General features: G+C 43.7%; 1 protein-coding gene across 3 annotated transcripts in view; it reads right to left on the reverse strand.

Annotated features, from left to right (window-relative positions):
• Positions 1–18,929, reverse strand: part of LOC141273214 (rap1 GTPase-activating protein 1-like) — a 92,918-nt gene that overhangs the window by 16,628 nt on the left and 57,361 nt on the right. For all 3 annotated transcript variants that reach the window (XM_073684781.1, XM_073684782.1, XM_073684783.1), the window contains exons 11-14: positions 18,553–18,653; positions 18,205–18,334; positions 16,198–16,353; positions 12,290–12,361 (exon numbers count right to left, since the gene is read on the reverse strand). In XM_073684781.1, coding sequence (XP_073540882.1) covers positions 12,290–12,361; positions 16,198–16,353; positions 18,205–18,334; positions 18,553–18,653 — 459 coding nt within the window. The remainder of the gene's footprint in view (positions 1–12,289; positions 12,362–16,197; positions 16,354–18,204; positions 18,335–18,552; positions 18,654–18,929) is intronic.

Raw genomic sequence — 18,929 nt, forward strand, 5'->3', positions numbered from 1 at the left:
ATACAGTGCACAAATAATACTGCCTCACATAATATAACAGTGCTATACAGTGCACAAATAATACTGCCTCACATAATATAACTGCCATACAGTGCACATATAATACTGCCTCACAGAATATAACAGAGCTATACAGTGCACAAATAATACTGCCTCACATAATATAACAGAGCTATACAGTGCACAAATAATACTGCCTCACATAATATAACAGTGCTATACAGTGCACAAATAATACTGCCTCACATAATATAACTGCCATACAGTGCACATATAATACTGCCTCACAGAATATAACAGAGCTATACAGTGCACAAATAATACTGCCTCACATAATATAACAGAGCTATACAGTGCACAAATAATACTGCCACACAGAATATAACAGTGCTATACAGTGCACAAATAATACTGCCTCACAGAATATAACAGAGCCATACAGTGCACAAATAATACTGCCACACATAATATAACAGTGCCATACAGTGCTAAAATAATACTGTCACACAGAATATAACAGAGCTATACAGTGCACAAATAATACTGCCACACAGAATATAACAGAGCTATACAGTGCACAAATAATACTGCCACACAGAATATAACAGTGCTATACAGTGCACAAATAATACTGCCACACAGAATATAACAGTGCTATACAGTGCACAAATAATACTGCCACACAGAATATAACAGTGCCATACAGTGCTAAAATAATACTGTCACACAGAATATAGCAGAGCTATACAGTGCACAAATAATACTGCCACACAGAATATAACAGTGCTATACAGTGCACAAATAATACTGCCACACAGAATATAACAGGGCTATACAGTGCACAAATAATACTGCCACACAGAATATAACAGTGCTATACAGTGCACAAATAATACTGCCACACAGAATATAACAGAGCTATACAGTGCACAAATAATACTGCCACACAGAATATAACAGTGCTATACAGTGCACAAATAATACTGCCACACAGAATATAACAGTGCCATACAGTGCTAAAATAATACTGCCACACAGAATATAACAGTGCTATACAGTGCACAAATAATACAGCCACACAGAATATAACAGTGCCAAACAGTGCACAAATAATACTGCCACACAGAATATAACAGTGCCAAACAGTGCACAAATAATACTGCCTCACATAATATAACAGAGCCATACAGTGCACAAATAATACTGCCTCACATAATATAACTGCCACACAGTGCACATATAATACTGCCTCACAGAATATAACAGAGCTATACAGTGCACAAATAATACTGCCACACAGAATATAACAGTGCTATACAGTGCACAAATAATACTGCCACACAGAATATAACAGTGCTATACAGTGCACAAATAATACTGCCACACAGAATATAACAGTGCCAAACAGTGCACAAATAATACTGCCACACAGAATAAAACAGAGCCATACAGTGCACAAATAATACTGCCACACAGAATATAACAGTGCCATACAGTGCTAAAATAATACTGTCACACAGAATATAACAGAGCTATACAGTGCACAAATAATACTGCCACACAGAATATAACAGTGCTATACAGTGCACAAATAATACTGCCTCACAGAATATAACAGAGCCATACAGTGCACAAATAATACTGCCACACAGAATATAACAGTGCCATACAGTGCTAAAATAATACTGCCACACAGAATATAACAGTGTCAAACAGTGCACAAATAATACTGCCTCACATAATATAACAGAGCCATACAGTGCACAAATAATACTGCCTCACATAATATAACTGCCAAACAGTGCACATATAATACTGCCTCACAGAATATAACAGAGCTATACAGTGCACAAATAATACTGCCTCACATAATATAACAGAGCTATACAGTGCACAAATAATACTGCCTCACATAATATAACAGTGCTATACAGTGCACAAATAATACTGCCTCACATAATATAACTGCCATACAGTGCACATATAATACTGCCTCACAGAATATAACAGAGCTATACAGTGCACAAATAATACTGCCTCACATAATATAACAGAGCTATACAGTGCACAAATAATACTGCCACACAGAATATAACAGTGCTATACAGTGCACAAATAATACTGCCTCACAGAATATAACAGAGCCATACAGTGCACAAATAATACTGCCACACATAATATAACAGTGCCATACAGTGCTAAAATAATACTGTCACACAGAATATAACAGAGCTATACAGTGCACAAATAATACTGCCACACAGAATATAACAGAGCTATACAGTGCACAAATAATACTGCCACACAGAATATAACAGTGCTATACAGTGCACAAATAATACTGCCACACAGAATATAACAGTGCTATACAGTGCACAAATAATACTACCACACAGAATATAACAGTGCCATACAGTGCTAAAATAATACTGTCACACAGAATATAACAGAGCTATACAGTGCACAAATAATACTGCCACACAGAATATAACAGTGCTATACAGTGCACAAATAATACTGCCACACAGAATATAACAGTGCTATACAGTGCACAAATAATACTGCCACACAGAATATAACAGTGCTATACAGTGCACAAATAATACTGCCACACAGAATATAACAGAGCTATACAGTGCACAAATAATACTGCCACACAGAATATAACAGTGCTATACAGTGCACAAATAATACTGCCACACAGAATATAACAGTGCCATACAGTGCTAAAATAATACTGCCACACAGAATATAACAGTGCTATACAGTGCACAAATAATACTGCCACACAGAATATAACAGTGCCAAACAGTGCACAAATAATACTGCCACACAGAATATAACAGTGCCAAACAGTGCACAAATAATACTGCCTCACATAATATAACAGAGCCATACAGTGCACAAATAATACTGCCTCACATAATATAACTGCCATACAGTGCACATATAATACTGCCTCACAGAATATAACAGAGCTATACAGTGCACAAATAATACTGCCACACAGAATATAACAGTGCTATACAGTGCACAAATAATACTGCCACACAGAATATAACAGTGCTATACAGTGCACAAATAATACTGCCACACAGAATATAACAGTGCCAAACAGTGCACAAATAATACTGCCACACAGAATAAAACAGAGCCATACAGTGCACAAATAATACTGCCACACAGAATATAACAGTGCCATACAGTGCACAAATAATACTGCCACACAGAATATAACAGAGCTATACAGTGCACAAATAATACTGCCACACAGAATATAACAGTGCTATACAGTGCACAAATAATACTGCCTCACAGAATATAACAGAGCCATACAGTGCACAAATAATACTGCCACACAGAATATAACAGTGCCATACAGTGCTAAAATAATACTGCCACACAGAATATAACAGTGTCAAACAGTGCACAATTAATACTGCCTCACATAATATAACAGAGCCATACAGTGCACAAATAATACTGCCTCACATAATATAACTGCCAAACAGTGCACATATAATACTGCCTCACAGAATATAACAGAGCTATACAGTGCACAAATAATACTGCCACACAGAATATAACAGTGCTATACAGTGCACAAATAATACTGCCACACAGAATATAACAGTGCTATACAGTGCACAAATAATACTGCCACACAGAATATAACAGTGCTATACAGTGCACAAATAATACTGCCACACTGAATATAACAGAGCCATACAGTGCACAAATAATACTGCCACACAGAATATAACAGTGCCAAACAGTGCACAAATAATACTGCCACACAGAATATAACAGAGCCATACAGTGCACAAATAATACTGCCACACAGAATATAACAGTGCCATACAGTGCTAAAATAATACTGTCACACAGAAAATAACAGAGCTATACAGTGCACAAATAATACTGCCACACAGAATATAACAGTGCTATACAGTGCACAAATAATACTGCCACACAGAATATAACAGTGCTATACAGTGCACAAATAATACTGCCTCACAGAATATAACAGAGCCATACAGTGCTAAAATAATACTGCCACACAGAATATAACAGTGCTATACAGTGCACAAATAATACTGCCACACAGAATATAACAGTGCCAAACAGTGCACAAATAATACTGCCACACAGAATATAACAGTGCCAAACAGTGCACAAATAATACTGCCACACAGAATATAACAGTGCCATACAGTGCACAAATAATACTGCCACACAGAATATAACAGTGCCATACAGTGCTAAAATAATACTGCCACACAGAATATAACAGTGCTATACAGTGCACAAATAATACTGCCACACAGAATATAACAGTGCTATACAGTGCTAAAATAATACTGCCATACAGTGCACATATAATACTGCCACACAGAATATAAACAGTGCCATACAGTGCACAAATAATACTGCCACACAGAATATAACAGTGCCATACAGTGCTAAAATAATACTGCCACACAGAATATAACAGTGCTATACAGTGCACAAATAATACTGCCACACAGAATATAACAGTGCCAAACAGTGCACAAATAATACTGCCACACAGAATATAACAGTGCCAAACAGTGCACAAATAATACTGCCACACAGAATATAACAGTGCCATACAGTGCTAAAATAATACTGTCACACAGAATATAACAGAGCTATACAGTGCACAAATAATACTGCCACACAGAATATAACAGAGCTATACAGTGCACAAATAATACTGCCACACAGAATATAACAGAGCTATACAGTGCACAAATAATACTGCCACACAGAATATAACAGAGCTATACAGTGCACAAATAATACTGCCACACAGAATATAACAGTGCCAAACAGTGCACAAATAATACTGCCACACAGAATATAACAGTGCCATACAGTGCTAAAATAATACTGTCACACAGAATATAACAGAGCTATACAGTGCACAAATAATACTGCCACACAGAATATAACAGTGCTATACAGTGCACAAATAATACTGCCTCACATAATATAACTGCCATACAGTGCACATATAATACTGCCTCACAGAATATAACAGAGCTATACAGTGCACAAATAATACTGCCTCACATAATATAACAGAGCTATACAGTGCACAAATAATACTGCCACACAGAATATAACAGTGCTATACAGTGCACAAATAATACTGCCACACAGAATATAACAGTGCTATACAGTGCTAAAATAATACTGCCACACAGAATATAAACAGTGCCATACAGTGCACAAATAATACTGCCACACAGAATATAACAGTGCCATACAGTGCTAAAATAATACTGCCACACAGAATATAACAGTGCTATACAGTGCACAAATAATACTGCCACACAGAATATAACAGTGCCAAACAGTGCACAAATAATACTGCCACACAGAATATAACAGTGCCAAACAGTGCACAAATAATACTGACACACAGAATATAACAGTGCCATACAGTGCTAAAATAATACTGTCACACAGAATATAACAGAGCTATACAGTGCACAAATAATACTGCCACACAGAATATAACAGAGCTATACAGTGCACAAATAATACTGCCACACAGAATATAACAGAGCTATACAGTGCACAAATAATACTGCCACACAGAATATAACAGAGCTATACAGTGCACAAATAATACTGCCACACAGAATATAACAGTGCCAAACAGTGCACAAATAATACTGCCACACAGAATATAACAGTGCTATACAGTGCACAAATAATACTGCCACACAGAATATAACAGTGCCATACAGTGCTAAAATAATACTGCCACACAGAATATAACAGTGCCATACAGTGCTAAAATAATACTGCCACACAGAATATAACAGTGCCATACAGTGCACAAATAATACTGCCTCACAGAATATAACAGTGCCATACAGTGCACAAATAATACTGCCACACAGAATATAACAGTGCCATACAGTGCACAAATAATACTGCCTCACAGAATATAACAGTGCCATACAGTGCACAAATAATACTGCCACACAGAATATAAGAGTGCCATAGAGTGCCCAAAAAATACTGTCATCATATGGAATATAATAATCCAAACCGTGCACAAATAATACTATTATACAAGATTTAATAGTGCCAAAGAGGAAACAAATAATACTGCCATACTGAATATAATATTGCCATGCTATACAGGGCTTTGGACTGGCCTGTCCTGGCTGCTCTCCTCACACCGCCTTTCCAGATGTCAGTCTCTGATCCTACGCCCATGTGGCGACACTTCAACGCCAGAAAAACCAAAGACCGGCGCGGAAAGTTGCAAAGTTGCGATGGTGAAAGGAGTCAGACGAGGGCCTAGGACAGGGGAGTACAATGTGTTTCATTAGCTTTTAACCCCTTCTCTGCCCCCCCATTTATTATGCTTTTGGGTCTGGATAAACAGCAATTCGGGCACTTTTAGTTTGGACGGATTTTTTCAGATCTGATCGAATCGAGTCAATCTGCCGGAAGACAAAATCGTGAGTTTCGCTCATCTTTACTCCTTCATAAGCACCAAGTAAAAGGAGTTATGGAAAAATTGCTACTCCTGCCCTATGCAGAACATGGACACCCCCGCGTCCGCCCGTCCCTCCGCCTGGTGCTGGGGAATGCTAGCCCCATTTATCTGATGATTCAGTAACCAATACGCTATGGATAATGTATTCTGCAATATCTGCAGCTGGCATTTTAAATTAAGTTATGAATCATTGCTTTCCTTCTCTGCCTCCTCGGTGCTCGCTGCCCTCTGTTCTCGCTCTGCCAGTAGAACGAATGGAGAAAATGTTTTATTCAGGGAAAAGCACTTGCTAAATAATTGATTGTAACTTAATACGTGTGAATATTACATGGCCACGCTGCCTCCTAGTGGTAAAACTGCACAGGACCCAGTTATAACAGCGATGCTGCCATCTAGTGGTGAACTGGAAGTCAGGCAGCCCAGGAAAAAGGGTTAAAGGGATTTTCAACTATAACAAAAGCTTTTACACCTGTAAATTAACAAACAGAAACTCATCTGTCCCGGGTACAGAGCTGACTCTGTGCCATTTCTATCTTTTGTCTGCAACTACTGCATACATCACCGCTGTAGCCAATCACTAAGCGTCAATAACAGCACAGACTCTGCGCTTAGTGATTGGCTGCAGTGGTGATGTGTGTGGTAGACATTTTGTCACCGCTGCAGCCAATACACAAAGCCCCGAGCAGCCACAAAGAGTCGACTCTGCACTTGGGGAGGATAGAGTATCTGCTATGTTTGTGTCACGGGTGTGTCAGAAGTGACAGACAGTCGCCCTGCAGTTGGTTGCAGGAGATCCCTTCATTTGGCATTACAGACACCTTCTTAGAAGCTGTCTCTCTAGGACCCAGCGGCTACCTTCCTCTTGCTAATTAACATCCTGGTGTGGGTGTATAAATAAATACCTGCTGTTTGCTAGAGGGAGGTGCCAGTGATACTCACATGACCCCTTCTGAAGGCTTGGAGCAAGTGCAGTAATTCTTCCTCTCTGGTGCTAAGAGGACGTGTGTTCATCTCTCTGAAGTCGACTAAAGCTAAGCTATTTTCCCTTGTTTGTTCCCCCTTGTTGTCTTTAGCTGTCAGTGGGGATCGACTAGTGCTCATCCCCTCCTTTCCCTAGCCAGGGTCAAACGCCAGGGAAAGACAGGGCGAGGGTTCTGTGCGGCGATTGGTGCAGAACCAATATAGGGACGTTAGGGGAGACTGGGTGATATAAGGTCAGCCTAGGAGGTCTCCCCTACCCCATTTCTCTAGAGTCTGGGCCTCCTTTTCCCTCTTCCCTTTGAGCTGCACTTTGTCTTTCCTACACCTTGCATGACAGTTTGTTATTTTACAAGTATAAAAACACATTCATTAAAGTGGAAAACCCCTTTAAGTGATGACATATCCCTTGTACATCAGTCATAGATGACTACGCCAGGAGGAGGGTCTAAACTTTGGAAACAAAATGATCCCAAGACCATATTTGCCACACCCGTTTAATTAGGTCACATCCCTTTAATTAAGACACACCTCCACGCTCCCCATTCTCTACCTCCCCGAACTGCTAGTTTCCTCCGGAATTCTCATCTTATTACGGAACCTCATGGACACTTGGCAAGAACACCGGAGAAAAAAGGAAGTTTTCCCTCCTCCAGTTTCCTTTTTTTCTGTTACTTTGTGGTGTGGATGATTCTTTCTGAGTTCCTCGGTGCACACGGAAACAGAAATAACTGGAGAATGAGGAGCCCGACACCCAGGTTGGAAAACTTCACAGCTACAACTGGCTACAATGTAGACCAATGTACAATGTAGACCCCGAACTGTAACACTCGTGTTCTCCCCTGGTGTTCATCCTCTTCCAGTATCAGGCAGATACTTTGTGCGCCGCCTCCTGGATGATCTCGTGTTACTGTACAATGGTCCTGGCGGTGGTCGCACTCGTGGTGGAGGAGCCGCATGTTGTGCATATTTTATAAGCTTTAGTGTTTAATGGATGATCTGGCAGCCGAGCCGCAGTCAGGCCCCAGAGATTGTCCTATGTAATATAAGATTTATTCTTTACCAGTCGGGGGTTATCAAACTTCAAGAATCAAGTCATGATCGTCACCTCCACGGGTCCTGGCGGAGCTACCACTACCAGGGACGGACACACCATTGGTGCAACCTGAGCAGCTGCATCGGGGTCCAAGGGGTAAAGGGGCCACTTCTACCTTCAAAACAACTGAAATTGTGCCTAAGGAGCTACTGGGCTACAAAGGGACAATATATTATTCTTCTGTTTGTGTCCGCCCTTGAGCGCCACCCAACGCAAATTTATGATCTACTGCTGGTGGCCAACTGATGAGAGGCAGCTCAGATAAGAGGCGCTTTTTATACAATAGGGGCCAAGTCAAGATGTGGCCTCTCAGGGGACAATTCCAGTGCCCACTGCTATCCCCTTCCTTGAATAGGTCATCATGATTTGTTCATCTACCTAAAAACAACAGTCAACATACCGTCACCTGCCATAAGGGCAGCCTCAGCTTGACCTAAGCCCATTTGTCCTGAGTGGTCTGAACCTGCACTCAAGCAATCAATAAGGAAGGGACAAATGCTCCGCGGGGCACATACTTTTCTGCTTTACTGCACATATTAGGCAAACTTCTCTAGCTTTATATCCAGGAGACAGGGGCGTAACGATCTCGGTCACAGAGGTTGTGCAGATGAGGGGCCTGCTGATGCCAATGCAAACTTTAACTGGATGTGCTTCCTTGGACGCACATTCAGCTGAAGTACAGTTAAGTCCATATATATTTGGACAGAGACAACATTTTTCTAATTTTGGTTCTAGACATTACCACAATGAATTTTAAACAAAACAATTCAGATGCAGTTGAAGTTCAGACTTTCAGCTTTCATTTGAGGGTATCCACATTAAAATTGGATGAAGGGTTTAGGAGTTTCAGCTCCTTAACATGTACCACCCTGTTTTTAAAGGGACCAAAAGTAATTGGACAATTGGCTCCAAGGCTATTTCATGGACAGGTGTGGGCAATCCCTTCGTTATGTCATTCTCAATTAAGCAGATAAAAGCCCTGGAGTTGATTTGAGGTGTGGTGCTTGCATTTGGAAGGTTTTGCTGTGAAGTAAACATGCGGTGAAAGGAGCTCTCCATGCAGGTGAAACAAGCCATCCCTTAAGCTGCAAAAACAGAAAAAACCCATCCGAGAAATTGCTACAATATTAGGAGTGGCAAAATCTACAGTTTGGTACATCCTGAGAAAGAAAGCACTGGTGAACTCATCAATGCAAAAAGACCTGGGCGCCCACGGAAGACAACAGTGGTGGATGATCGCAGAATAATCTCCATGGTGAAGAGAAACCCCTTCACAACAGCCAACCAAGTGAACAACACTCTCCAGGAGGTAGGTGTATCAATATCCAAATCTACCATAAAGAGAAGACTGCATGAAAGTAAATACAGAGGGTTCACTGCACAGTGCAAGCCACTCATAAGCATCAAGAAGAAAAAGGCTAGACTGGACTTTGCTAAAAAAACATCTAAAAAAGCCAGCACAGTTCTGGAAGAACATTCTTTGGACAGATGAAACCAAGATCAACCTCTACCAGAATGATGGAAAGAGAAAAGTATGGTGAAGGCGTGGTACAGCTCATGATCCAAAGCATACCACATCATCTGTAAAACACGGCGGAGGCAGTGTGATGGCGCGGGCATGCATGGCTGCCAGCGGCACTGGGTCACTAGTGTTTATCGATGATGTGACACAGGACAGAAGCAGCCGAATGAATTCTGATGTATTCAGAGCCATACTGTGTGCTCAGATCCAGCCAAATGCAGCCAAACCGATTGGTCGTCGTTTCATACTACAGATGGACAATGACCCAAAACATAAAGCCAAAGCAACCCAGGAGTTTATTAAAGCAAAGAAGTGGAATATTCTTGAATGGCCAAGTCAGTCACCTGATCTCAACCCAACTGAGCATGCATTTCACTTGTTAAAGACTAAACTTCAGACAGAAAGGCCCACAAACAAACAGCAACTGAAAACCACCGCAGTGAAGGCCTGGCAGAGCATCAAAAAGGAGGAAACACAGCGTCTGGTGATGTCCATGAGTTCAAGACTTCAGGCAGTCATTGCCAACAAAGGGTTTTCAACCAAGTACTAGAAATGAACATTTTATTTACAATTATTTAATCTGTCCAATTACTTTTGGTCCCTTTAAAAACAGGGTGGCACATGTTAAGGAGCTGAAACTCCTAAACCCTTCATCCAATTTTAATGTGGATACCCTCAAATGAAAGCTGAAAGTCTGAACTTCAACTGCATCTGAATTATTTTGTTTAAAATTCATTGTGGTAATGTCTAGAACCAAAATTAGAAAAATATTGTCTCTGTCCAAATATATAGGGACCTAACTGTATATTGCGATGCAGGGGACCCTCCGGGTCCATGTGCAGCAATTCACGCTGCCGGCCAATCAGAGGCCAGAAGCTGATGTCAGTGTGCACGTGGCTGCTGGTGCATGGCAGTGACGTCATGGCCTCCCGTCGCTTGCACAATGAAGTCAGCTGTCGGCTTCAGAAGAGGACGCCGCATGGAGGAGGATTGGAGGGAAGGTGAGAATAATCTTTTTTTTTTTCTATGCATTAAAGAACAGTGGCAGAATGGGAGACATATACCAGGATGCTGAACATATATACCAGGATGGGGAACATATATACCAGGATGGGTCTCAGGATAAGGAACATATATACAAGGATGCCAAACATATATACCAGGATGGGTCTCAGGCTAAGGAAGCCATCACTAGAGGATGCTCACTAACATACAGACTTATACATCCACCACTAGGGGGACACACTTTTTACAGATTTATACAGTCACTGCTATGTGAAGCTCACTACATACAGATTTAAACAGCCACCACTAGAGGGAGCTCACTACATACAGATTTATACAGCCATCACTAGAGGAAGCTCACTACATACAGATTTATACAGTCACCACTAGGGGGAGCTCACTACATACAGATTTATACAGACACCACTAGGGGGAGCTCAATACATACAGATTTATACAGTCACAACTAGAGGGAGCTCACTACATACATATTTATACAGCCACCACTAGAGGGAGCTCACTACATACAGATTTATACAGTCACCACTAGAGGGAGCTCACTACATACATATTTATACAGCCACCACTAGAGGGAGCTCACTACATACAGATTTACTGTATGCCAGGATGGAGGACATATATATACATACCAGGATGAGTGACATATATGCCAGGATGGGGGATATATACCAGGAAGGAGCTCTAGATGGGGGGCGTTACTACATAATAGGGGAAGAAGTGCAACTCGTATGTCCTTATAGGATTTAGAATGCTACAAGGGCCCATACATCTGACCAACATGCGGGGAGGGCAGGTCCAAATTTTGCACCAGGGCTCATCGGACTCTAGTTACGCCACTGCCAGGAGGTCAATATTTAGCTTGAGATGCATATAATTTTTAGCCATAGCTAAGCCCCTTCCTCTCCGCACTCCTTCTGGTCCCCTCCATGTTTTGCTTCCTGCCTCCCAAATCTAGCAAGAAGAAAATTGCTGATTTCTGAGGGTCTCAGGGGCTGGGGAGATTTTCTGATTCTTCCCCTCATTTCAGATATTCTTGGAGAATGGGTATGATATAAAGCACAATACTTTTCGAGGGTCCTTATTTTGGCTTTAAAATTATCCACAGGTTAGGTTATCCACTAACCTTCTGGAACACTGCGGGATTCGGCAAAGCGGGTCCAAATCCGGGAACATCATCCCGGGCAGTGACGGAGACCTGCAGAGAAGATAGTAGTCATTCCCTCACTGCACAGGCAAATCATCACATAGAAACCATCAAGTCTGACCCTAGTATCCCGGGCTGAGGAAGCTGAGATATGGGGCGCTGTAGGTTGGGTCCTCACACTGTTCAGGTGCTTTACACCCCTGGTGACAACATTGTTCCCTCCACATTGTAGGTCTCACAGGGCCGCTGGTGGTTCACAGTGGGACCATCATCAAACAGCTCCTCAGATCTCAGCTTCCAGAACTCTTGAGATGTGGACGTTTTCTGTCTCTTTTTTTCCATCCTCTTTGGTCTTTGTCACTTATCTATATATATAATCGTCTTATCCCGTCTGTCTGTCCTGGAAATCCCGCGTCGCTCATTGGTCCGGCAGCGGCCAATCAGCGCCGCGGGATTTCTGAAAAAAGATGGCGGACGGAGGTCAGCGGCGATGCAGCGGGGAGATGAGCGGCGCTAGCAGCACAACTACCCCGACCGGCGCCGCTGATCTCCATGCGGCTAACGTCGGAAGATCAGTGGCTTGGCCCGCTGATCTCCCGACAGCAAGTGTGAACGGAGGACCGGGGAGCGGTGCCGCCGGTCGGGATGCTTCTGCTGCGAGCAGCCGCTCATCTCCCGGCTTCTCGCAGCAGAAGGAGCCGCACAGGCAGCGCCGCTCCCCGGTCCTCGCTAATACGGAGCCGCACAAGCAGCGCCGCTCCCGGGCCCACACTAATACGACGCTGATTGGTTGCGGTGGCCGGCCGCGACCAATCAGCGAGATGGGCGGCAAATTTAAACGCCGTTCTGCTGATTGGTCGCGGTCGCCGGCCGCGACCAATGAGCGAGATGGGCGGCAAATTTAAATGCTGCTGTGCTGATTGGTCGCGGTGGCCGGCCGACCGCGACCAATGAGCGAGATGGGCGGCAAATTTAAACGCCGCTCTGCTGATTGGTAGCGGCCGGCCACCGCGACCAATGAGCGAGATGGGTGGCAAATTTAAACGCCGCTCTGCTGATTAGTAGCGGCCGGCCACCGCGACCAATGAGCGAGATGGGCGGCAAATTTAAACGCCGTTCTGCTGATTGGTCGCGGTCGCCGGCCGCGACCAATGAGCGAGATGGGCGGCAAATTTAAATGCTGCTGTGCTGATTGGTCGCGGTGGCCGGCCGACCGCGACCAATGAGCGAGATGGGCGGCAAATTTAAACGCCGCTCTGCTGATTGGTAGCGGCCGGCCACCGCGACCAATGAGCGAGATGGGTGGCAAATTTAAACGCCGCTCTGCTGATTAGTAGCGGCCGGCCACCGCGACCAATGAGCGAGATGGGCGGCAAATTTAAACGCCGCTCTGCTGATTGGTAGCAGCCGGCCACCGCGACCACTGAGCAAGATGGGCGGCAAATTTAAACGCCGCTATGCTGATTGGTCGCAGTGGCCGGCCGCGACCAATGAGTGAGATGGGCGGCAAATTTAAACGCCGCTATGCTGATTGGTCGCGGTGGCCGGCCGACCGCGACCAATCAGCGAGATGGGCGGCAAATTTAAACGCCGCTCTGCTGATTGGTCGCGGTGGCCGGCCGCGACCAGTGAGCGAAATGGGCGGCAAATTTAAACGCCGCTGTGCTGATTGGTCGCGGTGGCCGGCCGCGACCAATCAGCGAGATGGCCGGCAAATTTAAACGCCGCTCTGCTGATTGATCACGGTGGCCGGCTGCGACCAATGAGCGAGATGGGCGGCAAATTTAAACGCCGCTCTGCTGATTAATCGCGGCCGGCCACCGCGACCAATCAGCGAGATGGCCGGCAAATTTAAACGCCGCTCTGCTGATTGGTCGCAGTCGCCGGCCGCGACCAATCAGTGAGATTGGCGCAAAATTTAAACACCGCTGTGCTGATTGGTCGCGGTGGCCGGCCGCGACCAATCAGCGAGATGGCCGGCAAATTTAAACGTCGCTCTGCTGATTGGTCGCAGTGGCCGACCGCGACCAATCAGCGAGATTGGCGCTAAATTTAAACACCGCTCTGTTGAATGGTCGCGGCCGCCGGCCGACCGCGACCAATCAGCGAGATTGGCGCCAAACGTAAACACCGCTGTGCTGAATGGTCGCGGCCGCCAGCCGCGACCAATCAGCGAGATGGGCGCCAAACTTAAACAACGCTCTGCTGATTGGTCCCGGGCGCCGGTCGGCCGAGACCAATCAGCGAGATTGCCGCCAAATTTAAACAACGCTCTGCTGATTGGTCGATTTTATCGCCAAATTTAAACAAGCTCTCCGATCCTCACTAACACAGTTCGCTGATTGGTCGCGGCCGCCACCCGTGACCAATCACCGATATTGCCGCCAAATTTAAACACCGTTTTGCTGATTAGTCGCGGTTGCCGGCCGCGACCAATCAGCGATTTTGGCGCCAAATTTAAACAACGTTCTGCTGATTGCGCCCGGTCGGCCGCATACATATTCTAGAATACCCGATGCGTTAGAATCGGGCCACCATCTAGTTAATATATAATTAGAATTGTATGGAGATGTCTCATGCTGCATTAGTTTATGTGGTACGGGCTCCAGTCTATCGGCCTTTATGATTATTATGATGCATCATTTATATTAGATGGGATTTTACGCCGGCCATCACTTATGTCTGGGAATTATTTTATTTTTATACATCGCTGCTAAAAGCTAGAGACATTTGTTAACCTCAATGGAAAATTATTGTGTCTATTGCAGGGGGGGGAAATCACGCAGGATGTCAGAGAACACCAAAGAGAGAATTACTATGTTCTACTAGGTTCTCCTTGATTATAGCATCGATGGCCTTTCCTACCCATGGGTCTGCGATCAGTGAAGGCGTCATCACGGTGCTTGCATCATATGTAATCATCGAGTTAAAGTTTTTCAACTTTTCTAACTTTTAGTACTGACGAAGGGCAATACCACAAAACACCGTGTCTACAAATTGAGATTCTGGTTTGGCTTTTATCCTAAGTCATATTTAAAGGCTTGTTAAAAGGTCAACAATGACTTGTAGGATTGCTACTTCCAATAGGTGGCACTAGAGTTCAAGTCCTCTTCTTCTCCGAAGAGACAATTTGCATATTTAATTTCCCAGAGGAACATTCAAGGCGTTAAAGTCTCCTCATACTGGCATGCCAGGCTTGGCATGTCACTCTCCACAAGGAAAAAACTTACCCCTTAGATCCTAACCTTTTTGTTTGAACTCTTCACAATATCTGAACTCTCTTCTTGCAATCAGTGAATGAAAAACATTCTTGAGGGTGAGAATGCTGTCATTCTGATCATACATGTTAATAAGCCATGCGACTGTATGAGGATCTCCGGAGGAAAAAGAGTCTAACGGGTGGAGCAAATTAGCTCTCCTCCTGAAGTGCCCCCCTTATGGAAACTCCAAGTATGACCCTATAAAGAAGGGATTAATCCAAAAGGATGGGACTCCATGCTGACAGTGACTGCCATGCCTAGGAATGGTGCAGGTCTGACTGCTGGACCTCCATAGATCACAACTTCCAAGGGCTCACGACAGTGGCTATAGGGTCATGACTCCTGCTTTCACCAGCTGCAGCGCCACCATTGTCCTTACCCCGTGTTTGGTATTGCAGTTACCACCACTGTAATGAATAGAGCAGTGCTGCAACTACGCTGCAATACCGAGCTCAACCCAGGTGCAATGGTGGCGCTGTGGGTGGTCTAGAAGGTCCACTATTGTTATGAATAGTTGAATATTACCGGTCGCATTGATGGAATATCATAGTAAAGAATCCCTTTAAGAAAATAAAATTTACAATTTGTGCCCGTGCTGGATTCACCCGATAAGACGTGAGGTCGTACCTTGTACAGGGAGTTACCGCTGTGGCTTGGGCAGGACTGGACCCCCATGTAGCAGTGTAGGAAATGGGAGGTAATGATATCGGGGGAGAAGACGGCACCATCGTCCTGATAGACCAGGGACACAATGTCATTTCCAATGTGACGTTTCCTCTGGAGCTGAAAATACAAAGCTCGATCGCCACTGATACTACTGCGATATTACGCAGTACAGTGCCGCACAGTACTGGTATACATACCGCCAAATGGTGCTTGTATAATGCCAACACACAGTCCCACACAATGTAATATTGTAAAAACTACAGAGCTGTCGTTGGTCCTGAGGAAGAAGTTTTTGTGTAACTTCGAAACGCGTTGACAGTAAACCACTTACCTATTTTATCAAGTTTTCTGGCTCCACACATCTATTCAGCGGCGCAGGTTTAACCCCTTCCACTCCTCCAGCTATCAACACACCATCTAATAACAGCGCTGAACAATGTTTCCATAATCCCACTATAAAGTTGTCACAAGGAAGATCAGAAGTCTCCTGGGTCACAGTAGCCTCAGGGAAGGGGTCCCTCCAGGGTGGGGTTTTGTCATAGTTTACAGTTACTAGTGGTTTAGAATTGCAGTGGTCATAGTTATCACTGGGGAGTAATATTATGGGGGTCACAATTACTATAAGTACCCCAGGGGTCATTATTGTTCAAATAACAATCATCAGTAGGGTACCTCAGGGGCAATATTAGAGGGGTCACAGTTACCAAGCAGTACCCCAAGGGTCAATATTAGAGGGGTCACAGTTACCATTAGGGTACCGAAGGGGTCAATATTAAAGGGGTCATCACAGTTACCAGTGGGGTACCCTATGGGTCAATATTAAAGGGGTCACAGTTACCAGTTTGTACCCCAGGGGGTTTTATTAGAGGGATCACAGTTACCTTGGGGTCATTATTGTAGAAGTGTCAATTACCAATGGGTTACTCCAGGCATCAATACTAAAGGGGTCACTGTGCCGTATCTCTATGGTTAGTTTTGGAGAGCTTCCAGTTATTAGCAAGTACCTCGGGGGTTATTATTGGAGAGTTCACAGTTATGAATGGGTTACCACTGGGGTTAATATTAGAGGAGTCTGTTACAGTGGGTACCCTAGGGGGCAGTATTGACCCCAATACTTGTCACTATATTGATCTTACAGAGGGCTTACTGGCTATAAACTATATTGCTGCAGATGAAACTAAAATCTGCAATCAACACAGAGGAGGGTAAATTAATATTACAGAGGGGTTTATTTAGGCTGTAGACTGGAACAGGTAAGTGGTGAAGATTAACAAGGGCAACAGTCATGTGCTGGAGCCAAGGAAACTAAATCTACAATAATGTGCTAAATAGTACAGATGAGTGAATCGATTTCTTGCAAATTAAATTTGTGTCTAATTTTTGGGAATTCGTGAATTTGAACAAATTGTGGTTCAGTTTGTGTAAATTGATTAAAATGTCCCACAAAGCAGAAGACTGCATCAGCTAGGACAGAGTCAAATGACCTCTGGCTTCCCCATAATGCTTTGCAACTATAAAATCACATTGTATAGCACAGCCAATCAGGAGGAACTATAATAGCCAGTATAAAAGCGAGGCAGGGAATGCAGGAGCCAATTCGTGGTGAATCTGGATAGCAAGAGGACGTCACACTTTACAGCTTAACAATAGAGGTAAGGAGAGAAAGCCAGAAACACTGAAGAAACATTACAGATTGTGTGTGACAGCTCAGCAGTGAAGATTAGTTTGTGAACATAAGAGAATAGTGTCGTACACGGGTTTCAGGGCAATTGGAGACTTTGTAGAACTTTTAATTCATGGTGAATCGAATTTCCTAAGAAAATTCTAAAGAATTAGAATTTCATAAGATTCGTTCATCTCTACTAAATAGTGAATCTCTGGGAAAAGCTGTCAGTGATGACGACCTTACCTCTGGATAAGTCACAAATTAGGAAACATTTTGGATACTGTGCACAATTTGACACCGACCTGCTGCACGTCCCCCGCCGTGTAGGGCAGTTTTGTGGACACATGGAACATAATCTCGTGGCCTCGGAATGTGGTATACACCGACTCTGTCCCCGTCTGACCCTGCGATACGTCCAGACCACCACGGAATCTAAAGTGTCAAAAATGAATCATCAGATCGGCCCCCCCTCCCCCGCCAGACACTCGGTATCTGCACAATATGTAAAAGTGCGATAAATGTTTACCCGGGTGGCCCGCGTGCATTATTTATGTCCCTGCATTATTGAAAAGTTCATTATGTCTCACACGAGCCCAGTCCATTAACAAAGCGGAGTCCCACAACACATCCACTCAGCGCCATATTCTCACCCTTTAAAATTCTGCAGGTTGATTTTTTCTCCCAAGAAATTGAGAAATTCTGCAAATCCCAAACTCTCCTCTGTGTTACTGAACATCTCGGACTCACTCACCTAGAAAGCAAAAAGGAGAAGACAGATGACAATGATGGATAAGGATAAGGACGTAATTAAAGGCACACTTCAGGGAAACTTGGGATTTCCCTTTTATATAATTTATAATAGGATCCTTAAAGGAGACCACCATACGAAAAAGCTCAGATTTGCATCCTGTGAAGTCTAGAGATCTGTTTAGCGGGGACCCCCAGTAGTCAGAAAAACATGGAGTAGCAAACCCCTTGTATGAATGGAACGTTAGTGAGCATGTGCAACACATCTCCATTCACTGTC

Source organism: Phyllobates terribilis, unplaced genomic scaffold (genome assembly GCF_046119375.1).
Source record: "Phyllobates terribilis strain yellow unplaced genomic scaffold, ASM4611937v1 Scaffold_5__5_contigs__length_657084704, whole genome shotgun sequence".
Classification (NCBI taxonomy): Eukaryota; Metazoa; Chordata; class Amphibia; order Anura; family Dendrobatidae; genus Phyllobates; species Phyllobates terribilis.